The sequence below is a fragment of the Antennarius striatus genome, chromosome 17 (genome assembly GCF_040054535.1).
Source record: "Antennarius striatus isolate MH-2024 chromosome 17, ASM4005453v1, whole genome shotgun sequence".
NCBI classification, from domain to species: Eukaryota; Metazoa; Chordata; class Actinopteri; order Lophiiformes; family Antennariidae; genus Antennarius; species Antennarius striatus.
The window spans coordinates 20,232,491-20,258,458 of NC_090792.1; the positions used below are offsets into that span (position 1 = coordinate 20,232,491).

The 25,968-nt window shown below is 46.3% G+C and overlaps 1 protein-coding gene across 1 annotated transcript in view; it reads right to left on the bottom strand.

The window, feature by feature from the left end:
• Positions 1-25,968, bottom strand: part of LOC137611152 (neuronal PAS domain-containing protein 3) — a 147,151-nt gene that overhangs the window by 56,315 nt on the left and 64,868 nt on the right. Inside the window, 1 exon segment of the mRNA XM_068339202.1 lies at positions 10,632-10,714. Within this exon segment, the coding sequence (XP_068195303.1) occupies positions 10,632-10,714 (83 nt within the window).

Here is a 25,968-nt window from a genome sequence, read left to right on the forward strand (position 1 = left end):
TGGAAACACACACATCAATGAAACCACATGCTATATATATATATATATATATATATATATTGTACACACACACACACACACAAACACACACACACTAATCACACGCTCGATCGTTCCCTTTAATGTCGTCTTAGTTCCTGATTAACTTAATGATAAAAGATTCCGTGATAACATCTTCAGTATTAGGAAGAGAAAATGTGATTACGATGCTCATTTAATCAATTATCCCTGCGGTGACGCTGCCGTCAGCGTTCAGACGTGTGTTTGTTCGTTTGCGTGTTTCCACGGCGGCGGGAAGCGGCAGGAAGTCGACGCCGTCGTGATTCGTCATCGTGAACCAAACGCGTGCAGATGATGTGTTTATGGTTCCGTGACGTCACGTGATCAGCAGTAGTGATGTCAAATCACCATGTAAGGGGAGGGGCGGGGCAGGGGGCGGGGCTATGGGTTTAAAAACTTTTTTTGAGTGTTTAAACCAATTAGAATAAATATTCACGTTACAATAATTAAAAGTCTAAATAACGCCTGATCCAACCTGAGGACGGATTCATTTGAACCTGCAGCCAATCAGAGCAAAGACACCGCCGACGCAGCGACGTGATTGGTCCGTTTGAAGCAGGTCAGAAACTTTATGACATTATAACCGAGGAGACGAACAACGTGAACACTGACGCTTCATCTGAATTCAACACAAGAAAATTAATATTTAAAAAGGAAAAATTTTCATGTAGAAGTTGAAATTTCAATCAAACGTTTTACAACAAATTGGGAAATAATTTGAAGTTAAAAGAACCAGATTGGATTTTTAAATCTTTTAAATATTTGTTCCCGGACCCCAGCTTGGGCTCTGAATTTTTTTTTTTTCATTAAAATTAAAATTATATAAAATATAACATCTTAAATGATGCACAACAAAAAATTTTATTATCGTAAACTAAAAAACAAATTCAGGCTAATCATTGAGCTTCAGGGCTGCTAGCAGGTATCCTGATAGTTTGATGCTAAGCTAAGCTAACTAAATTTTTTAACACATCCATCCCAGCATCCCGGTCTCTAGAGGGAGCTCCCATCTTCACCTCCTCAGCTGCCCCGCCCTCGCTGGCCCCGCCCCCAAACCAGAGGTCTTTATAAATTAAGACAACGATGTTCCAGCCAATCAGCGTCCTCCTGGAGACACGTGTCCCGTCCTCCATCCACGTCTGGTTTCCCGCAGAACGAACTCGTATTGACGTTTCGCTGTTTTTCTCCCTGTTTGCTCCAGAATGGATCCATAAAGCAGCGGCGCCGCCGCCGCGCTGCTGTTTCCTCCCCATTAATGATTCTTCTGTATATTTTGCCGAAGATAAAGTGCTCCCAGACCGAGAACGATTTCCTTTTTTTCTAAATCTCATTAAGATGATTCTTTACCTCTTGTTCCCCTCGTCTTCCTCCCTTCAGGTTCCCTCTCTTTCCTTTTTTTGGACCAGCGTCTCCGATCCAATCAAATAAATCTCCCCTCCTGTCCGAATGTGTTTTTTTCCTCCCCGCCGTTCTGTCGCTACGTTTTATTTGTTCGGTTTTTGAAAACAAGAGTTTTCTGCACCAGAAAGGTCAGAACGCCACGCCGGCGCGTTCGTAACACCGAAGGTGTGACATCGAAACCAGACGGACGCTCGCAGGTGTGAGAGCTGCGTGTCGCCGCGCCGCTAACCGCGTGAACCGGTGCACAGGCACGTACCGGAGTGGAAAACCAACGCGCCCAGCAGCCGCACAGCGAGGAGGAGGAGGAAGAGGAGGAGGAGGAGGAGGAGGAGGCCGGAGTTTGAGACGCAAGTTGAGAGAGGAAGACAGGAAAGAAGAAGTCAGGCAGACAGACACGTTGACGCAGCGTCTCCATCGGAGGTTCCAATCGTTAGTATTTAATCGTGGGTCTAATGTAGACTAATCAATAACTGATTTAGTGACTGGAAATGATGTTGAATCAGATGTCACTTATTTATATGGCGTCGTATTTATTTCTATTTTCTTCAAATTCATAAAATTTGGACACAGAAAATAATTTTTCAAAATTTTTTTGTATAATTTTTGTGTGTAAATTGTATATATTTATGTGCACAAATGTATTAATTTACATCTTTTTAGATTTTTTTTGTAAAAGTAAAAAGTCGCTTCGTTAACTTACTAACTAGTCGTGGAAGTAAAACCTCGGGTTTCACAGTGTAGATCGCCTAAAAGAGGCGGGGTTCTGCAGCAACCGACCAATCACAACACAGCCGACACACAGACAGCAGAGAGGCGTGTTTCACACACAGGAAGTCAATCAGGAGTTATAATCTGGGATTCTGTGCGGATGATAATTCCACAGATCGACCAGTAGGAGGAGCTCTAACGAGCTGATATTTCAAATGCCGCAACAGTGATGCATTGTGGGTAGAAGTCAGGCTTGAGTCTGGATTTACTAGTGCTAGCAGCTTGGCGTGACATCGTTAGCGTCCTAGCTTCCCCCTGCTGTTTGTTTATATTTCACTTCCTGTGTCACTTCCTGTGTCACTTCCTGTGTTCTGATCTGACAACAGGAAGTGAGTCGCCGGTTCGTTGCTCCGCCCACCGAACGTGAAGACATCGCATTGAATAAAGTTTGGGTTTCATTGGCCTCCGAGACAAACTAAACCAGATCAGGCCAATCACACACACACACACACACACACACACACACACACACACACACACACACACACACACACACACACACACACACACACACACACACACACACACACACACTTGCAGGCAACAGATTGGTGATGGGAGGAATGCCATAACCTTCCCCTCCCTACCCACAATCCCTCTGGGGACTGTCCTTGCCAGCTGCCACTGCTGCCACCCTGACTGAGTCATACGAACACACACACACACACACACACACACACACACACACACACACACACACACACACACACACACACACACACACACACACGGTGAAAATTAGAGAGGCAAAATGAGAGAGAATGATAGGATGGGAGAAATCACAGGAGTGGAGGGGTAGAAGGAGGAGGGGGGCGTGGGGAGGGGGTAGGACAGGGTGGGGGGGGCATGGGGGGCAGGTGGGGGGGCAAATGCCAGCCAGAATCATGGAGGCGTTTCCCGTTTGATTAGAGCAGATTTCTCTGTTGGATTGTCGTGATTATGGAGGGTGACAGAGCCAGGTGACACACACACACACACACACACACACACACACACACACACACACACACACACACCTCAGGCGACTTGTTAATGTGTAAACGACACGCGTGTTTCACACCAGACACGGTTTTATGAGTCGGCGAGAAGAGACGCCGCAACAAAGACCACGGCTAGCGTGACTAGCGTGACTAGCATGACTAGCATGTATAGCATGATTAGCATGACTAGCGTGTTTCCTTCCAGGAAGTAGTGCTTCAGAGAAATTTTTTCAAAAATGTTTTGAAAAAAAGAAATTTAAGTTGATTTTTGCTTTTTTTTCATTTAGGCGCTTTGGCAAAATCCAATATGGGCGTGGGCGGAGCCTTGTGTACGTCTCCTGTGATTGGTTCCTACGTGTTTAAGGAGTTATTTTTCGTTTCGGAGCGAAACAAGACGATGAGGCGGACAAAACGAAGCAGTACCACCAGTAAAGTTAGGGGGCGCCGCAGCTCCAAAACTTCACACAATTAAAACCTGGCAGCCAATCAGAAACACACATTCATGCACCGCCCCCTTAACCTACGCCTCTGGTTGGCTGCTAAAAGACAAGCCCGCCTCCGTCAGCTCGCAAATGAACAAAGAATAGTTTCCGAAGCGCGCGCACACACACACACACACACACACACACACACACACACACACACACATTTGTGAACGCCTTGAAGCAGAGGAGAAAAGAAGAGAAAGAGGAAGAGAGAGGAGGTGAAGAGGTGCCGCCAAAATAAAAGCATCTGACAGAGAGAAGAAAAGAGAAAATCCGCCGTCGTCTCGGCGACAGCGAAAACCATTAATCCACGTGTTCACACCCTTATAATGAAATTATTCCACAGAATCCGCTCCCAGCGTGTGTGTGTGTGTGTGTGTGTGTGTGTGTGTGTGTGTGTGTGTGTGTGTGTGTGTGTGTGTGTGTGTGAGCAGATTAATTTGGCGGGGGGTGAGGATTCTCTCTATCCCGTGTCTGGAGAGAAGAGAAGGTTTTATATCTCACCCTTCTCTGTGATGACACACACACACACACACACACACACACACACACACACACACACACACACACACACACACACACACACACACACACACACACACACACACACACACACACACACACACACCATTTCGCAGCAGTTTGCACATCCAGGCGGTCAGAAACAGACAGAAAACAAAGCGACAGACGGACGGAGGAATAACCCGATCATCTTTCGTCTGATGCTGTTTGTTCGTTGTCGCGTTAGCGTTAGCATTAGCTTTGTGTCCTCCCCCTCCTTCATCCCTCACTCACCCAATCACCTCGTTCTGTTTGGATACGGCTATGTAAAGATGCTAATGTGGTAAAGTTTGTGTCGTAACTCAGCGCTAACGTTCACGAATAACTGCGTGTCATCTGCGAACAGACGAACATTCACTGAAGTTCTGTCCGCGGAAGCAACGAGCTAATGGACTGCTAGCCGTAGCGTGGAGCTAAATTATTCATTATTTAATGAATAAAAGGACACAAATATTGAGATCAGAACAATGCTAACGATCATAAACCTGCGTGTGGAGTCGCCCCCTGCTGGACGGGGGATTAGACGCTTTTCAAAGTCAGAAAAAAACAAAACAACGAGCTGAAAGAGGCTAAAACAGGAAATGCTTGTCATGAAATAAAACACATGTGAAGACGATGCCGGCCAATCAGGAAGCACCTGGGGAAACTGAATATTTAGAGAGTGAGTCATGTGACCAGCGACACGCCCCCCCCATCATAACAAGATTAAGGAAAGATGAAACGATTGAATATTTACACGTGTGTTACCTCATCCATCCATCATCCATCCATCATCCATCCATCCATCATACATCCATCATTCATCTATCTGTCCATCAATCCATCCATCAATTATTCATCTTCCATCCATCCATCCTTCATCCCTCCATCATTCATCCATCCCTCCATCGTTCATCCATCCATCCATCGTTCATCCATCCATCCACCCCCCCCTCTCTGCCCTGAACAAGTTGAAATTCCGTCTGTCTCTCAAGGTTGTTAATTCTCTCTCTCTCTCTCTCTCTCACACACACACACACACACACACACACACACACACACACACACACACACACACACACACACACACACACACACACACACACACACACACACACACACCGGCCAGGGAAGGGTCAGAGTTCACGGCGATCCTCCTGCCTCTGCTGTCCTCCCTCCGGACCGTTTGATTGACAGCAATCAGGATGAACCCCCCCCCCGTCTCCCCCCACCTCTCAAGACAAAGTGTGTGTGTGTGTGTGTGTGTGTGTGTGTGTGTGTGTGTGTGTGTGTGTGTGTGTGTGTGTGTGTGTAGACCACTTCCTCTGTCGTTTTTAATTATCCAAATGATATTCAACTTCATCCAACCTCCAAACCGCCAAAAGAAAAGAACTCCCATAATCCCTCACTCCCCCTTCCCTACAGACACCAGGGGGGGGGGGGCTCCATTAGCATAAGAGCGTGTTTGTTGAAGGAGCCGGTCCCGCCTATGAAATCAAACAATTAGCGCTGCAGACGGGCGTCGGCCTAACGAGACGCCGTCTTTCTTCACTTCCTGCCGTCGTTTCTTCCTCCGTCGCTCTCTGGGCGCTTCGTTCATCGCTCCAGACGCTCCGCCGCCGCCGCGGCTAATGAACCTGCCAGACCTCACAGGAAGTCTGAGGGGAAGGGGGTTATGGGTAATCAGGATGCAAGGCACGCCGCTCGCCGCCGTGACCTTTCGTCGGGGTCACAGCGAGCCTCAGGGAGGCGTCGGCGCGTGTAGATGGGCGGAGCCCGGCGGGTCTGTGTGCAGCCCAACACGCCAAACCGTTTGATTGGTCGGCTACATGGAAGCACCTTTGTATGACTTCCTGTCTCCCCGTCGCCACTTCCTGCCGATGAGCCTCACACCCGGTGGCGGCGGCGGCTGTCACCCGTCCGTCCACTCTTTTACCTGCGGTGACACTGATTGGCTGACAGCTTGACGGACAGGCTGACAGGAAGCCGTGTCGCTTCTGCGCAGCATCACTGTCGTCTTTAATTCCGCCTCATCGCCGTGACAACGCACCGGCGTCTCACATCTGCTGCAGGTGAAGGACGTCTCCGCCTCCCACGCTTGAATTTTGTTTTATCTCACAGAAAAACACCGGAATTATAAAAGTTATGAATAAAATTTATTACTATTATTATTTGTTATAAAGTTATTACTTTTTTTTTAAAAATAAGTAAAAATAGGAACACGATGAATTTCTTCTTATTTTTGGACACAAACACAACGAGCCGCCTGATTATAATTTATAATTAGATTTAAAACGTAAAATAAAATGAGATTTGATTCAAGCTAAAGTAGCATTAATTAGCAAATTATAGTACATGTGACCATTTTGATCCAATCACAGAGCCCTCTGTCGAACTTTAAACGTGTTAACATGTAGCGCTAACATCCTCCCCACCACTAGGGGGAGGTGTCGCTCTCATTCTGGTGATGTACTTCCTGTTTCCTGTGTGGCCCCTCCTGATTGGATTATTCATGTGTGTGTGTTGTATGTCGCGCCTCGGCTACGGTAAAGTGTGTGTGTGTGTGTGTGTGTGTGTTTGTGTGTGTGTGTGTGTGTGTGTGTGTGTGTGTTCTGGTTTTACAGGTGTAAACACTCACATGCCAGGTGGTCCAGCAGCTTGTTGTGAGCACACACACACACACACACACACACACACACACACACACACACACACACACACACACACACACACACACACACACACACACAACACACACACACACAACACACACACACACACACACTTCCTTCTTCTTTGTCTCCTTTTTCAAAGGTTGACTTCCTGACTCGGATCAAACAAACGGTGTGTGTGTCTCCATCAATCATTCTCTAACCGTTCAGTTTGAACACACACACACACACACACACACACACACACAGAGTTTCATTAGCGTCCGTCTGTCCGCCGTGTCTTCATCTTCAAACGCCACATGCCGTCGTTAAAAACGCCCGACGCCAATCTGCTCCGAAACGCCGCATCACTTCCTGTTTCGCTAAACTTTTCGGCGTCGACTGATCTGTTCTGACGCCACGCCAAGTTTCTGACCCACAATCACATCTGTTTAAAAAAAGCCCGTCCAATCAGAAGTTTCGTTCTGCTGTAACTTCCTGTGTTCAAATAACGCGGTTAGCATCGCTAACGTCCGCGCTGACGGCTGATTTACCGCTACGGCGGTTGCGTTAACAGCTAACATGCTACCTTTGAGCCGCTGGTCGACCTATTAATCACTTTAATGGATGAATTAAAGAAAAGCGCGATCATTTACACGCGTTAGCGTAGCCGGGGTCCTGATAGCGTCTGACAGCTGCCCGGCTCTCCGCCCGTCAGGATGAAACGAACAAGATGAATTAGCATTTTTAAGCTAACCCTCTAAAACGCGACACATGATTAATTAGCTATTTATGTGTGTCAAACCGTTTTTAACACTTTCAGTTCATGCTAACGTTAGCACGCCATGCTAATGTGCAGAAACGGCGCATTTTTTTGTAATGCAAACCCCCCCCCGACTAGAAATAAATTCATAAATACGCAAACATGACTAATTTACTCTCGCTAACACACACACACACACACACACACACACACACACACACACACACACACACACACACACACACACACACACACAGCTTTACATCCTGTCTAATGACTGCTCCCTCTCTCTCTCTCTTCATTAAACGTTATCAACCTCTCTGGCCTAATCTGTCTGAAATTAGTGTCTGCCCCCCCCCCCACCTAAGTGACTAGCTGGCATTCATTAGCGCCGCGCTTTAGCCAAATCAATCAAGCTGCGCCCCGTCTGCCACGCTTTCTTAAAATGTCATCCTCAAACTTCTCACAATCAATTAAGTGGGAGATTAATGAGGCCAATTTGCCACCGACACGTCGGCCTTCCTGCTCGCTCGAAAACGCGCACAAACTCGAACAAACACGCGTGCACAAAAACGGCGGGAAAACGCAGCGTGAGAAACGACAGATAAGGAGAACGTTGGGATTCATTTGATTCTGAGAGCAGAAATGACATTTTATTTCAGCCAATAATAGAAAACAAGATGTGAATTATTGCCTGTGTGTTTATTACTGATTTATTATTTATTACTGATTTATTACTGTGTTTTTAGCGATTAAGAGAACGTATCGATCGTTTTCTGTCATCAATCAAATTAATTTAGCTTTTTTTCTCTTCCGCAAATTTTAAGATCATTTTTCCATCATGTTTTTATGTGAAACATGAAGGAAAGGAAATTTAAAAATTAATTAAATGTATTAAATTATATTTTTATTTTACTTTCCATGGAAAACGAGCAGCTGGATGCTTTTATTTTGAAATATTGTAATAATATTTGGTGTTTGTTATGGAACTGTTTGTCGATAAAAACAGGTTCAATAAACAAATGTTCTTAAGGTGATGTTCAGGAAGTCTATTTTTTACAGTCTATAAAGCATGCAGACAAACACACACACACACACACACACACACACACACACACACACACACACACACACACACACACACACACACACACACACACACACACACACACACAGACACATTGTTCTTGTCACTTCCAATCTCACAGCTGCCTTAGTCCGTCTCCAGATCTGCCGCGTATGGTTGTCATAGTGACTCTCTGGGGATTATAACAAGGTATTATGGGATGTCGGACTGCGGGATCAGGACGCTGCGCTGACACACACACACACACCGCCTCGGCGATGCTCGGCTGCTCCTGCGTGTTCCAGCCTGGTGTTAACACTCACACATGACAACGTGATGAGCAGAGCGGCAGAAGAGCGGAGGCGGTCGTCACGGCGACACGCTCGCTGTCTGCAGGATGAAAGCAGGATGGGTAACGAACAAACAAGCACGCGTCACACACACCGGCTGGTGTCCGCTCGGGAACGGCGAGCCCCCTAGGCGTCGCCATGACGACCGCTTCCATCGTTTCCCGCCGTTGGCTGGCGTTAGCTTTGGCCTCCTAGCTGCAACACGGGTGGGACTGGCTAGCTAAAAACACACCAGACTGAAGCAACACGCTACACACACGCTAACACACACGACATGAATGCATTAGCCTGTTAGCTTATAAAATAGCGAAGTTCTGTCTTTCGAATGAGATTACTACTTTAGTACTAATTTTGTGCTTAAAGACAAAAATTCCTACATATTCAGGAATTTTTCAGGAAACTTAGCAAAAACTTTTTTCGTCCGACTGTCGAACTTCTGTGAGGTCTCCGATATTTAAATATAAAATTCTTCCATACGTATTTATTAGCTTCACAGCTAACCGTTAGCATCACTTCAGCAGATGTTTTTTTCACTTTTTTTGATTCTTTAATTCCTCCCGTGAGAAACTTTTTCCATCAGGATCCATGAAATTGATCGGAAAAAATAAATAAATAAATAAATAAAATAGAATATGCAAAAAAGTGAGATTAAAAAAAGTTCAGATTTTAACGGAGTCGAGTCTGGAAATAATAATCAGGTGTAACAGAATCAAAACCAAAGATATGCAACAAATTCACCACCTTAAAGAAGTGCAAACACACACACACAAACACACACACACACACACACACACACACACACACACACACACACACACACACACACACACGTTATCAGCTGTGGTATCTCGTCAGCCTGGTTGTGATGTTAAAAGCTGAGCCTTTGGCTGTATGTTAAACAGATAAGGAGTGGAGCATGTTAGGGATTAAACTACAAGACACACACACACACACACACACACACACACCCGAGGGAGCGAGCAGCGATAACCCAGTCATTATCATACTTTCATAATTCCATTTAATAATTTAGCTTAGCTGCCGCCGCGGCAGCTGGATGTTGAGGAATAATTGAAGCCGCTGAGAATCTGAGGGAGAATTATGAGGAATCAGGGCTCTAATAATGTAAAGGTACATTATGAGGAATTATTTAGTCCAAAAAAAGGCTTTTTAGGAGATAATTCAGGGAACAAAATGCTGTAAAATCCTCATCCGGAGGAGAAACCAGAGATGAAAATATTTGAAGGATTTATGGATTCAAGAAAAACAGGAGGCGGGTTTCTGATCCGGAGGTTTGACCTCAGGGAAAGCTGAAAATATGGTGTGTGTGTGTGTGTGTGTGTGTGTGTGTGTGTGTGTGTGTGTGTGTGTGTGTGTGTGTATGTGTGTGTGTGTGTGTGTGTGTGTGTGTGTGTGTGTGTGTGTGTATGTATGTATGTGTGTTTGTGTGTGTGTGTGTGTGTGTGTGTGTGTGTGTGTGTGTGTGTGTGTGTGTGTGTGTGTGTGTGTGTGTGTGTGTGTGTGTGTGTGTGTGTGTGTGTGTGTGTCCGTCCTTTAGTGTTCCTACCTGTAAAATGTGGCTGCCCAGGTGAGGCTCGAAGATCTCTGAGGCGATGACGTTGGGACTCCTCCGTCGTTGGGCCCCGATAGCTACACACACACACACACACACACACACACACACACACACACACACACACAAGCAAACACACACACACACACGCATGCATACACACACACACACAAGGAGGGAGAGAGCACAGGACAGGACAGAAGAAGACCGGTGAGACTCAGACACATTGATACAAGCAAAGCGCTCACATTCATCACACACACACACACACACACACACACACACACACACACACACACACACACACACACACACGTCTATACAGCCTAGCGTGACGAACACACATGGCACAAGACAAGAGGAACCAGTGAGGTCAGCGCTACATAGCATAATGCTAACAGATTAGCATCACCTGAGGAAAAGTTCTGGTTAAATTGAACAATTTGAGCGGCGTCATAAATGACAATATGAAAATGATGAAATTGAAATATGTTGATGTTTCGAACAGAAATGATAAAATTCAACACAATCATAATTTATAAAGTTATAAACATGTAGTCAGACAACGTTTCAACGTTCACAGTGAAGAGATGCTTCAGACAAGAAAGAATATTTAAAACATGATCAAGAAATCCAACATCGGCACTATTTGTATACAAAAATAAGAAAAGTATGTCTTCATTTTCCTAAATGAAAAAGAAAGTTTAGTTTATTGATCGAATGAAGAAACAAACATGTTTCTAAAACCTGACAGACAAGTCTGAGGGCAAAGAGTCCCCTCATCTCTTCTTCTTCACCTCCTCTCCATCCATCCATTTATTTCATTTTTCTGTCGATCAGAGAGACGAGAGACTAAATCACAAACTAAACAAAATAACCCGACCCATCCCCTCTTTTTATTTTGTATTTTTATTCTGTATTTTATTTTATTTTGTTTTATTTTTATTGATGTCGTTTCCTGTGGGTTTTTTTTTTTTTATTCCTGTTCTTTTATGTGTAGAAGATCGAGTTCAACTTTAAGGGAAAAATCTATTAAATGAAAAGACTTCACTTCTGGGGACAGAAGAAAGAGTGACATAAAGAAAGAATACATCCTGCTGACACCCCCAAATATTTTCACAATAAGAGCGTGTGTGTGTGACCTCTGCTCATTCTGAGTCTAGAACCGTACCGACCTCCAGGCGACCTCTAATATCTAATAAAGATATTAGAAGTAATTTATCTGTGAAATTTTGTTCTGTACTTGATCCACCAAAATAAAAGTCAAAAAAAATTTCAAAATAAAAGGTGAAAAATCGAAGTTATTTATGAGGAGGATGAAAATGAATGAAAATGAAAAGGATGAATATTAGAGGAAAAAACAAAACTATGAAGCAAGAAAGAACAGAAGGAGGAGGAGAGAGAGAACGAACGAGTGTTGGAGGGCTGATGGGACGGGGGCAGGAAGTGAAGGACGTCTGGGGGGAGGAACCATCGACAGGTTGACGGAGGAGAGGAAGGAACTACTGAGGAAGAGATCGATCGGAGCTGAGGGCCCGAGTCCAGCTGACAGTCGAGGTTTTGTTCCGGACAGGAAGGTTCTGAATGAATCCATCCCATAATAAGACACAAACAAGGCCGACGAATCCGACTTTTAAGAAATTTAAAAATAAAAAGTAGAAATATGTCAAAAACACTGTTCAAGGCTAACTAGCATTAGCCGCCACAACAATTCTGCACAGATTTTCAAAATAAAACTGATGCACAAATCATCAAATTCCAAAACAAGAGTTTTTTTGGGGTTTTATTTCTTAAAATGATCTTTTTTCTGCATTAGCATGTTAGCATATGAGCATTAAAGCTATGCTGTTGCTAATTATATTTGCCTGCTTGTCTTCTTGCAGATTTTATTTAGTTGAATTTTGATTTATGAATATTCATGTAATTTAAAAAACACAAAAGGAACATTTTGTGCTCTTTTATTAGCCTCATTAGCATCCCGTCACGTGTCCGATGCCTCGCTGGCGTCTAACGACGAGCGGTTTAACCGCTGTTAAACGGGACGGCGAGGGAGGCGGCGGCGCGGCGCCTTCGGTTACACCCAACAAAGTTTACAGCGTGTTTCCATCCAAACCAGGTATCCTGGGCCGATTAACTCCGGCGGCGTCGCGCCGCTAAACCTGCATCATGTCACTGTTTGACCTCCGTCAGCGGCGCCTTAACGTTCACGGCAGCGCCACCTGAAGGCAGAGCCAGGAAACGACTGTCTGAACACAGGTGAAGATGCAGACAACTTCCTGTTTGCACCAGGTGTGGATGGGACGCGACTCGATCAACGCACCGTTTTTGGCATCATCATCATCATCATCATCATCATCATCTTCATCATCATCATCATCAGGTTCAAACGCGACCACAGAAAAGGACGACAGGAAGTGTGACATTGAAGGAGAGGAGAAACAACTACATGAGCTCTGTCTCACACACACACACACACACACACACACACACACACACACACACACACACACACACACACACACACACACACACACACACACCGTGAGGGTTCAGTGAGGCAGGAAGATATTGGAGCTGAGGGAATACAAGGAGCAGACAGTAATTAGGAACCAGCCTACTGTACCACACACACACACACACACACACACACACACACACACACACACACACACACACACACACACACACACACACACACACACACACACACACACACACACACACACACACACACACACACACACACACACACACACACTGTAATTAGGTGGGGGCCCTGAAGCCCAGCGGTGAACTGAACAAGCCCCTGAATACTCGCTCTGGGAACAGCTGACCAGTATAATATGTGGGAAAGAGGCTTACACACACACACACACACACACACACACACACACACACACACACACACACACACACACACACACACACACACACACACACACACACACACACACACTAAAGGGAACAAAGCGGTGGACCAGCAGCAGGATTAACACGTGTCGACTGGAGGAGCAGCAGAACACGATGGATGGATGGATGGATGGATGGATGGATGGATGGATGGATGGATGGATGGATGGATACATTATCAATCTGGATCTTCAGCGGTAGAATTCAGGAGACGGGGGGACGGGGGGACGTCGACGGACGATGCTTCAGTCTTACTTAACGTGTGTGTGTGTGTGTGTGTGTGTGTGTGTGTGTGTGTGTGTGTGTGACAGAGGCGGCTGTAGGAGTTTAGTGTGAAGCTGTTAGTCATTAATTTAAGCGACACCGAGGTGAACGAGGCCACGCGTCTCCATTATTCTCTGTCACACCGTCACCACACATAATAACTGCACTGCAGGGTGTGTGTGTGTGTGTGTGTGTGTGTGTGTGTGTGTGTGTGTGTGTGTGTGTGTGTGTGTGTGTGTGTGTGTGTGAGGGACAGGAGCCACAATTTCAATGCCGTCGCCAACCTCTGGATCAGTTCCTTATAAGGTATGTGGCTGTCCCTGTTCGTTTGTTTGTTTGTTTGTTTGTTTGTTTGTTTGTTTGTTTGTTTACTATGAACACACCTGACAGATGTCGGTCTGATTCATGATGTGTTTATAAACGCCTCCATTAGGTTTGGATGAAGGATATTTTTGTTTATTTCACATCTGATTTGATTATTTTGGGTTGTTTATACAACGCTAACCTGACGACGACGGCCGATGAGCACTCAGGTGTTTGTGCGATGATGGCGTATCCGCCACGTCATTCCAGCTCCATTGCCTGTGTTGTCTAAACGCCGCCCTTTTCGCCACCTTCCTCCGATCTCGTCTTCCTCGCTCTAAACGCTCGACGTCGACCGGAACAAATTTGCGGATGAGTTCGACGCGTTCGAGGGCGATCTCTCCGACTCCCGATGCGTTCCTGATACCTTTGATTGCAAATTTGCGTGTAATTTAAGTGGAACCGTGGTAATCTTTTCACCTCGTTTCACCTCTGATTACAAGCTGGAAACTGTAGGAACCGTCCCGGATCTCCGTCCACAGAGGAAACTACCTCGGCAGTAAAAATTAATGAAGTCTGACCAACTGTCTGACGAGAGAGAGGGGGGGGGGTGATGCAAGGGGAAGGATTGATGAAGTAAGAAAAGAGAGGAAGGGGCATCAACACGGGAAAATCAGATTCCATGACTTCAACAAGATATTTTCATCCTCAGAAGGATAAAACCCTGATTTGTGATTCTCCGCCATCCTTCTGATTCAGTTCCCCCCCCCCCCGTCCCTCGTCCTGCCTTTACGTCCTCAGCTGATTCCCATTTATGCTAATTAAGTTGAGGAGATGAACGTTACTCGCCGGATGGGAAATGCCTGAATGCCAACAGTGATAAGAGGAGCGAGGGATGGACGAGGGAAAGATGAGGGAAGAGTATGGAGAAGCACGGGACGGCCAGTGTGTCGGGAATCCGATTTAAAAAAAAGAAACGGAGAGAACGAGGAAGAGGAGGAGGAGGGGGAGGGTATTAATTCATTATGAGGCGTCAGGATCAGAGTTGTCTTCTTTAAAATGGGAGAAAAGAAACAAATGATTTGACCTTCAGGGCTGATGGACAGGAAGGGGTGTGTCCAGACACGTTGAGTCAACCGCCGCCACATCAAGATATCATCTGACACCTACAGAAAGGCCAAGGTCAGGACAGGGTGAAGTCAGGACATTATAGGGTCAGGACAGGGTGAAGTCAGGACATTATAGGTTCAGGACGAGGTGAAGTCAGGACAGGGTGAAGTCAGGACAGGGTGAAGTCAGGACATTATAGGGTCAGGAAGAGTGAAGTCAGGACATTATAGGGTCAGGACAGGGTGAAGTCAGGACATTATAGGGTCAGGACAGGGTGAAGTCAGGACATTATAGGGTCAGGACATGGTGAAGTCAGGACATTATAGGTTCAGGACGAGGTGAAGTCAGGACAGGGTGAAGTCAGGACAGGGTGAAGTCAGGACATTATAGGGTCAGGACAGGGTGAAGTCAGGACATTATAGGTTCAGGACGAGGTGAAGTCAGGACAGGGTGAAGTCAGGACATTATAGGGTCAGGACAGGGTGAAGTCAGGACATTATAGGTTCAGGACGAGGTGAAGTCAGGACAGGGTGAAGTCAGGACATTACAGGGTCAGGACGAGGTGAAGTCAGGACAGGGTGAAGTCAGGACATTATAGGGTCAGGACAGGGTGAAGTCAGGACATTATAGGTTCAGGACGAGGTGAAGTCAGGACAGGGTGAAGTCAGGACATTATAGGGTCAGGACGAGGTGAAGTCAGGACAGGGTGAAGTCAGGACATTACAGGGTCAGGACAGGGTGAAGTCAGGACATTATAGGTTCAGGACAGGGTGAAGTCAGGACAGGGTGAAGTCAGGACAAAATAGGGTCAGGACAGGGTGAAGTCAAGACATTATAGGGTCAGGAAGGGGTGAAGTCAGGACAGGATGAAGTCAGGAGATTATAGGTTCAGGATGAGGTGAAGTCAGGACAGGGTGAAGTCAGGACATTATAGGTTCAGGACGAGGTGAAGTCAGGACAGGATGAAGTCAGTACATTATAGGGTCAGGACAGGGTGAAGTCAAGACATTATAGGGTCAGGAAGGGGTGATGTCAGGACATTATAGGTTCAGGACAGGGTGAAGTCAGGACAGGGTGAAGTCAGGACATTATAGGGTCAGGAAGAGTGAAGTCTGGACATTATAGGGTCAGGACAGGGTGAAGTCAGGACAGTGTAGGGTCAGGACAGGGTGAAGTCAGGACAGTGTAGGGTCAAGACAGGGTGAAGTCAGGACAGGGTGAAGTCAGGACATTATAGGGTCAGGACAGGATGAAGGGTCAAGACAGGATATACTCTGGACAGGGTCAGGATAGGACAGGGTGAAGTCAGGACTGGTTGTTTCCCTGTTGGACAGTCTTGACCTCAATCAGGTCCTCATCGTTGTTACATCTAGTTTCTACGTCTCCAAACGTCTCTGATGGACGCTGATGGTCAACTCCTTGATGACATCACAGTGGGTGTGGCTCAGTCTGGCAAAGTCCACGTTAGACAAGGCGGCGGCGTCTGTTTGAACTGATTTCGATCGTTACTTCCTGTGGATCACGGCACGCCGACAGGAGCGCGGCTAGCGGAGCAACTCCCAGCATGCTTTGAGTCTCACGCAGCAGTGAGTCTTGCAGGTGCCGCAGTCCTTATCGGCGTCTCGTTCTTATCGGGCGGAACGATCCACACGCCGGCGCTCAGACACTGCAGCACAACGCGAGAGAGTTCATCAGGGAGAGGAGGCGACAAAAGGAAGTGTTCCACAGGAAGTGGGGATCTGAGGAGGAAGAGGAGGAGGAAACAGAGGAGGAAGAGGAGCTAAAATGTCACGCCCAACGGGTTTTAGAACGATTGGACGAAGTCTACCTCCACAAACAGACACTCACGGGGTTCATCATTTAAACTCTGGACGGACGGAGTCCGCGCCTTCAGCGACTAGCCACGCCCCCTCTTCATCGATTGGTCGGTTTGAGATATCGCGCCGACAAATCAAATCGATGCTAAATCGCTAACGCCCTAGGCTCCTTCCTGCACCGCTGACTGTGGATCGGTCGACGCTGCGGCCGAAGCGAGCTATCGCCATAGCAACGACAGCGACGCAACCATCCGCGATTTGATGTTGGGAAATTACATTTTCCACGAAACAGCGAGGAATCAGACGCGTCTGGAAACCCGAGGGGCGGAGCCACTCGGAGGAAGGTCACCGCCCTAACCAATGCTGATGGGCGATGGATTCCTGATCAGAGCTCAACGGTTTGATTCCTACACTTATCTGTCGAACTCTTTCCCTCAGGAGACCCTTCACAGCGTCAGAACATTATTTACAGCACTTCTCCAAACTTCATCCATCGCAGGAAATCAAACATATAAATATTTCTGGCAGGAGGCGCGAGGCTCCGGCCGCTGGCGGCGGCGGCCGATGAGTTCATTCGCTTCCAGGAAGCTGAAAATAGTTCCAGACGTCTCAATGTCACAACATTTATAGTGAAAGGGATTCGCTGCCAGAGCGGCTTTTACTGCCCCGGCCCGGGGTGGGGGGGGTGGGGGAGGGCAGGTAGGAGAGAGGGTGGGGGGGTGAATAGACGACAGACGGTGCATCAATGTGGAAAAAGGCAGAACAGAAGGAGACGAGAAATAAAGGAAGGAAAGGAAGGATGGAAGGATGGCAAAGAAAGGAGGAGGAATTAAATGAAAAGATGGAGAAGTGGAGGGAAAAGGATGGAAAGAGGAGGAGAAGGAAATAAAAAAAGAAGGGAGAAGATGATGAAATGAGGAGAAGAGCAGTAAAAACGAAAAGATTAAAAAAGGAAGGACAGTCAGGAGAGAGGGATGAGGGGGCGGGGGGCAAAGAAGACAAATATGAGTCAGGAAGGATGGAGGAAAAGAGAGGACGAAGAGATGGAGAGAAGGATGAGATGAAATGACAGAGAATGGAGGGGGAAATGAGGGGTGGACAGAAGGATGGATGGAGGGATGAACAGAGGAAGAGAGGACACGAGGTGGATGGAGGGATGAGAGGATGAGCCGACGGAGGGAAAGGAATTAAAGAGATTAAACCAGGATGAGATGGAGGGAAGAGGGAAAGATGAAGAGGAGGAGGAAAGGAGGAAGAAGAGAAAGAAGAAGAAAGATGAAGAGAGAGGAAGAGGAGGAGGGACGAAGAGTCGTTTCATGTTTGGCTTCTTTCCCGGGAAAAATGAAAACAGAGAAGGTCAAAATCACAAAGAGTCAGAAGAACAAACGAATAAAAGAAGGGATGAAGACGTTCTGCTGTAGTCTACCTCAATCAATCACCTGATCAATCACCTGATCAATCACCTGATCAATCACCTGATCAATCACCTGATCGATCGCCTGAGCACTAGGCCCCGCCCATCCTCCTCCACCCGCTTCAGCCCCGTCAGATCCACACGATGTAATCAGACAGACCCCGCCTCTTCTCTTGGGGAGGGCGGGGCGAGGGAGGCGGAGTCTGTGCACTCATCCAATCGCTCCTTCGTTCTTTCTTCCCGGTTTTGGCTCAAAGATGAAGGCGTCATGTGATCCAGACATCACAGGTGAACGCCGCCGCTACTGCCGCCTTTGATGTCGGCGTTCGTCCAATCTGCTGCCAGATTCCTGGAGGGGGCGTGTCTTTCCGCGTTAGCTTAATCACGCCGGCGCCGCTGGCAAACGGCAACTGACTTTTTTATCAATAAATTAAAACTCCACGTATATTTAATGTATTCTGGAATGTTTCTCCTCACATCAGTATAAAATAAAGGTCAGGTGCATTATGGGAAACGCAGTCTGCAATGCTGATAAGATAGGATCCACTAACACGGCGTGGTATGTTGTAACGGCGCCAAAAAAATAAAACGTGTGTGAATACGAGGGCGTGGTTAGCAGTTAGCAGCTATTAGCGGCTAATTCAAAGGGGATAATCAATAGCATCCCGTTAGCTTCACAGCGTCGGAAGACGAATTCTGTCTCCTCCGGTTTTCATTTGAACAAATCGCGTTTACAATCGACCCAAAGGTGGAAATGAAAATTCATTTGCGGGAAAAGTCGTTTAGAAATTGTTTTATTAGCGTCGTTAGCCGCTGACGCTAATGAGTGTAAATACTCAGGACTGAGCTGCAGCTGGGGACAACCGCTTCACGGCGTGACGAATTAACCGGCGGCTCGCGATTAACCCTTAAATATCCATTCGTCGCTGAGATTTTCTGTAGTTGGCGCAAAATTTGAATTTTTTTTCTACTTCCTGTTTTACTTCCTGATTGGTTTCCCTTCCTGTTTCCCCTCCCACTCCACTGCTTCATGCCTTAAAGGAATGCAATCACCTGCAGGGCCTCAGCATCGACACACACACACACACACACACACACACACACACACACAGGTGGTGGTGTGTGACGTTGACTAATGCGACGCTGCTGCAGTCATGTTGCCGTTAATCGATTAGCGCTGCAGCGGCTCGCGAGCACACAGCTAACCCCTAACTGGGGAGCCGCTAACCGTTACCGGGGAAACGAGGAAGTGGAGAAGGATGGAAGGAAGAAAGACGAGTGGGACGAGAAGAGGAGCAGGAAACAACACAGAATAAACCAGGAAACAACACAGAATAAACCAGGAAACAACACAGAATAAACCAGTAAACAACACAGTAACAATAATTGTTTGTTTTTTACTTTGTTTGTTTGTTTGTTTGTTGTGGGAGTGGTTTAGACTGTTGTCTAAACACAAACATTCCTCTTATTGTGGAATCTGTTGTTTGCACAAAACATTATGACTGCAAACAATATATATATATATATACATATATAACATATATACATGTTTACCTGTTTGGTGTTAGTAAACAAACGGATTGATGACGTCATCAAATACAACCCAGAGACCTGATGATGTCATCGATCCAGTGAGAGCAGAATTAATACAAATTCACTGTATGAATACGTGTGTGTGTGTGTGTGTGTGTGTGTGTGTGTGTGTGTGTGTGTGTGTGTGTGTGTGTGTGTGTGTGTGTGTGATAAGCTATCTGTACAGTAGAACTGTGATGTATGGTTCTCATCCCCGCTCTGAGACGCAGCGCTGATAGGAAACACACACACTGATGTAGAGGTTTGATAAGTCTGCAATAAAGTCTCACACACACACTTACAAAGTACAATCACAGTGTGTGTGTGTGTGTGTGTGTGTGTGTGTGTGTGTGTGTGTGTGTGTGTGTGTGGCTGAGAAAGAACAAAAAGGGAAGTTAAACTTCAAACAAGAGCCTTGATGTTGATATAATTTAATAACATCCTACACACACACACACACACACACACACACACACACACACACACACACACACACACACACACACACACACACACACACACATTTGGAAAGCTGTCATTAGTCATTACAGCAATGCGATCACTTTGTCTGAGTGGATAGAAAAAATGAAAGTGGCCGTAATGAATGAGTGTGTGTGTGTGTGTGTGTGTGTGTGTGTGTGTGTGTGTGTGTGTGTCTGACTGATGCAATACCGAGACAAAATGCAGAAATGATCTATTTGATCTCCATTTACGGTTTGATGTGACGTTTATGTTCAGACGTCTTCCAGAGGCGGAGCTAGAGGAGAACACATTTAGCCCCGCCCCCAAAAACCATCTGTAGGAACCGTTTGAGTTTCTTTAATTTGACAAAATATGAAATAAAGTTATTGAAAAAAAAGCCTCTAAAGTTTGCTTTCTGTCTGAATTTACACCAAAATCTCAAATCTAGGAAAACATTTTTTGAAAAAATTTAATAAATGCAGCTAGAAATCGCTAGCTCACTTTAGCATGACCGGCAAGTTAAGGCTACGCTAACCATTAGCTTTAACAAACATGTCCAACTGCCCTGACGGGCTAGGCTGAGTTCAGGTTCAACAAAGCTGGAATTTTTGGAATTTATAAAATAAATTGAGAATTTGACATTGGTAAATTTGAATTTGAAAGCTGGAAAATTGGAATTTGTAAAAAGATTTTCCCCGTGAAAATTTCTGACTCAGATGTTTCCTCCACGTTGAACAGGAGTCGCTATTTCTAAGGTCCAGGTTTTAGAATTTAGATGGTAGCATAAAGATTTTATTATTTTTTCACTTTGCTTCTCTGAGTAAACAAATGTTTTTAAAAATTACAGAATTATTTGAGCAATTTAAAGGTTTTAAATCAAAGTCAGAAATCACCCAATAATATTTTACTATTTTGCAAAATTCAAATTGTACGAAAGTTTTCTTTCCTACAACTTCAAAATATTTTTTTTTAAAAACAATCATGGTTCAGATCAAACGGTTTTATTGACGATCAGACGGCGACACGTTAATCAGCATCCAGAGGGACAGATGGCGTCAGAATGAACTTCCTGTTTCCACCTAAAAGCAACAGTTTTGTTTTCATCTTCGCTTTGTGGAACCCGTTTTCATCGTCGGCGCTGCTGCGATCAGACGAACGACAGATTGTCTGGAGGAAAACAAAGGAGGAGCGACGGGACAGGGAGGGGAATAGGATGGAGAAGACGACCATGGAGGAGCAAAGGATGGTGGGTCCAGGTGAAAGAGATCAAAAGTTAGGGGGCGGAGAGAGGGAGGAGCCATAGAGGACAGGTGAGATCGGCCAATGAAACGATTGAACAATACGAAGAAAGAAAACAGATTCAACTAAAACATCTGAACGAGGGAACGGAGAAAACAACAAGACCTGAAGACATGAATAAAAAGAAAAAAGAAAAATCTCTTTATTCTGATTGGATCCCGGCGGCGAAGGACAGACGGAGGCGAAACGATGGAACATAGAGAGAGGGAAGAGCGAGAACGAGGGATGGAGGAGCGAAAGCGTGAACAGAGATGGAGGGTGGAGATGAGATGGACAGAGATGGAGACGGATGGATGGAGGGATGGATGGAGGGATGGATGGAGGGATGGATGGAGGGTTTCGGGGAGCCGTTATGACTGTTATTAAAAAACAGCTCAGCTGCTAACGGAGCGTTCAAACGGCGGTACAGCTGAACGCTCCACGGCCCAGCAGACACATGCGCCGCCGTCTCCATCTCTCTCTCTCTCTGATTCATTCATCTCTCGCTCTTTCTGAGCGTCCAATTCCCCCCCGTTTGACTCTAAATTGTAGAAATCCATTCAGCCTATTGGCTTTGATCAGCGAGCAGCACTCAGTGTGTGTGTGTGTGTGTGTGTGTGTGTGTGTGTGTGTGTGTGTGTGTGTGTGTGTGTGTGTGTGTGTGTGTGTGTGTGTGTGTGTGTGTGTGGCGGTAAACAAGGTAATAACGGTGCGGAGCAGAACCAGTGAATGATTCACAGCCGTCGGCGGCTCTGATTGGACGGAGCGTTCGGTCGGTTAACGCCAGCGGCGTCCGTCACTCGGTTCCTGCTGTGATGTCATAATCCTGAGACAAACAAAGAACGGTGTCCTCTGATGACTTCATAAACGCCTCCTGAAAGCAATGGCATCACAGGAAGGATGTTCCCATGGCGACTCGTGTTCCGGATTTGATGTGTAAGCGAACTAAAGAAGAAGGATATCAGACTCCGATGTAGATTTGATGCGATCTACAGAAAAGCCTCAGTTTGTGACAAATATTAGAATCACTAAATCACTAGTAAACCGTTAAAAACACATCATACTATGTTAATGCGGAATAAATCAGAATAAAACAAATAATATCATATTATTAGCTCGTAGCAACCCCCGTGACCCACGATGAGGAAGAAGCAGCAGAAGACGAGACGGAGACGTTTCTCTGTGCTATATTAAAAAATAAAATTTAATTGTCATCTTAAACTAGATTCAAATTAACAAAATATTATTAAAATACATTCATAAAGTTGATTCAACTTGCGTCATTTTTAAACCGATTAACGACGTAAGCCGGGGCTGCAGCGCCATCTCCTGGTCTGGCATACATACTGCGGCATCCCAGAATGATTCCATGCCGCCAATGAGGTGCATTTGGGACAGATTTAATAATTCCATTCTCATTTGCGTGGGGAGAACTTGAACGTTTCTATCAGATTACGGCGCGGCCTGACGGGTCGATCAATAACCGGTCCTTCTGATCCGATCTGACATTTAAGTTTAAACCGTAAACCCCCAGGTGTCGCCCAGCGAGCGTCGCTAACGTTTGCTTTACCGCATCAATCGATTCGTTTTCTTAAACATGTACGTGTTAGCAAAATATCAAAATAATTTATCATCGGAATTGAAACCATGGCAACAGGTTAATTAGGGACTAAATAAAGACGAACTGCAATTTGTGTGTTCACAATAACGAAGGAACCACAACTCCAACGGTGATGTCATTCGTTTTGGAGTTGGATAACGATATTGAATTGGGATCGGTAAGATCTGACCAATCACAGACCACCTCAGACCAGTTTACACTCTTTGCCTTACAGGTGGAATCAATCTGGCTTTTCCATCTTTGAAGGAACTAAAACGTCCCTTTAACGTGTTTTATAAGCAAATCCCTGCATCTATAGGAGGAAAACAGGAGTGCATGATGGGAAAACGCCTCCTCCCCCAACGCCCATCAATCCTGTGCATCGTGTACATCGCCAATCGGTGTTGTCGCTCCTTGAAAAGCTCCTTATTCCCATTTGCGCCGACGTTTTGATTCACGATCAGCTGTAGGAGGGAAAAATAATGAAAAATAAAAAAAAACAGGCAGTCTTTGAGACAAACTCAGGCAGCTTAACTAATTACCAACATACATCACCGCCGGCTGCGACAAGCCAATTACACCTGATTGGAAATACTTTACTTTGTTCAACACACACTTTTCATGTCAGTTTTAATTCAGTGTCAAAGCTCGCCTTTCTGAATATTAGAATGCGTGATTGACTGCTGAGGGCCGGCGAGTGTACAGTACAAAAGCCAATAATGTCCCATTTGTCTGGTATGGGGGGGGCACGCCGGATAAACAGATTAGAGAAGGACATTAGATGTATAACTGGGTTAGTAAGGACATCAGCTCTAATGGCTGAACGTCCTTCACAGAAGTCCCGCTATGATTAATACGGAGAGCTACGACCACTGGGGGGTTTCCTGGAAACCCAACGACGGGTTTGATGGGAAAGGAGGGTAAAACAACCCAAAATAGAGTTAGCTGGACCGTCAATCAAATCCAGAGTCCCAATCCAAACCAACTGGAGACACCTCCACCCGTCTCAAGGAGGTGGTGGAGGTACATCAATCAGAATCAGGTGTCCTTCACCTGGACAACTTTAATCGCCCCCGCCCTGCAGGTCCGCCGTCAAACCTCAGCATCCAGGTGACCTCCATCCGTTTAGCTCCAACAGGAAGTGGATTCGCAGACATCGATTGACGGAACTCACAGAAGTAAACATATGTGGTCGTGTTTTTGTAAGAAATCCTTCAACCAACCACATCTTTGGTCAAACCTGTTGCCTCAGAAACCCTCAAAGGGTTCCTGAAACCCTCCAAAAAACTTACTTGAGAATATCCCAAAGGTGTTACACACCTGTGTAGGAATCCAGATCCCAAAACAAGTCAAAATCTGGGATTGGGAATCTTGAAAAGACTCTGAATTTGCCTCATTGCCAAGACCAGTTGCCCAGTTGTGCCTCCCGTGGGGCAGTCGGTGAGGACTTTGGGACGTAACTGCCCTGACAGGATCCCAAGATAAGTCTACCTCGCTCACCCACAGCCGAGGAGGAAGAGTACGACACACACAGGCCTTCGTTTCCTGACAATCAGAGCGGTACTTTCTTCATAATGTTGTTGTCAAACAGACATCAAACGTCCCGTCGGGGGCAACGTCGCCCCCCCAGCGGGGGTAACATCACCTGCGTTTCCTTAATGATCCCAAACAGGAAGGATCCAACCGCGTCTGTTATCCGTCCTCCAGGAAAATCTGAACTTGTACGAATCCTTGTCGACACTCAGCGAGACAAAAACAAGTAATTTCATAAGGAATCCTGGGAGATTGGCGGCGAGGCGAGCGCCTTTCGCGCTTCTTGTTCTGGTTAATTGTGGTGTCTTTCGGGGGGTTCGGGGGGTGGGGGTAAACACAAACAAGCAACTATATTTTCCGTCGCAAACAACAAATCCCGGAGGTGTTTCGCGTTTGCCAAGAAAATAAAGGGAAAAAAAAAAACGAGGGAGGAAAAGGTGTTTGTCTGTCTCCATGGTGATTATTTCTTCCTCTTTGGTGTGCCGGTGTGTGACAGCACGCGGGACGAGAGACGCAGGAATTTACGAAAAAAAAACAAAAAAACGGGACGAACAAAACGCCCGGTAGCCGCGTCTGCACCCCGAAAGCAATTTCCTCGTCTAAATTTAGTTATGCAAAGCCTCTGGGCATCATCAGCGTTTGGTAATTAGTTTTATAATTACTGCTGTTTCCCTCTCCCTCTGTCGTTCCATTTTTCTTTACACTCCGACTGGGGAATCAAAACATCTCACACTCGCAGCTGGACAAATTACTCCGCGTTTATTAAGCGCCAGCGACGCGCCGTGAGCGACGCGCCGTGAGCGACGCGCCGTGAGCGACGCGCCGTGAGCGACGCGCCGTGAGCGACGCGCCGTGAGCGACGCGCCGTGAGCGACGCGCCGTGAGCGACGCGCCGTGAGCGACGCGCCGTGAGCGACGCGCCGTGAGCGACGCGCCGTGAGCGACGACGCGCCGTGAGCGACGACGCGCCGTGAGCGACGACGCGCCGTGAGCGACGACGCGCCGTGAGCGACGACGCGCCGCCCGCGCTTCTCGCCGGCGGATGAAGCGACTTAGCCGTGGGGGAGG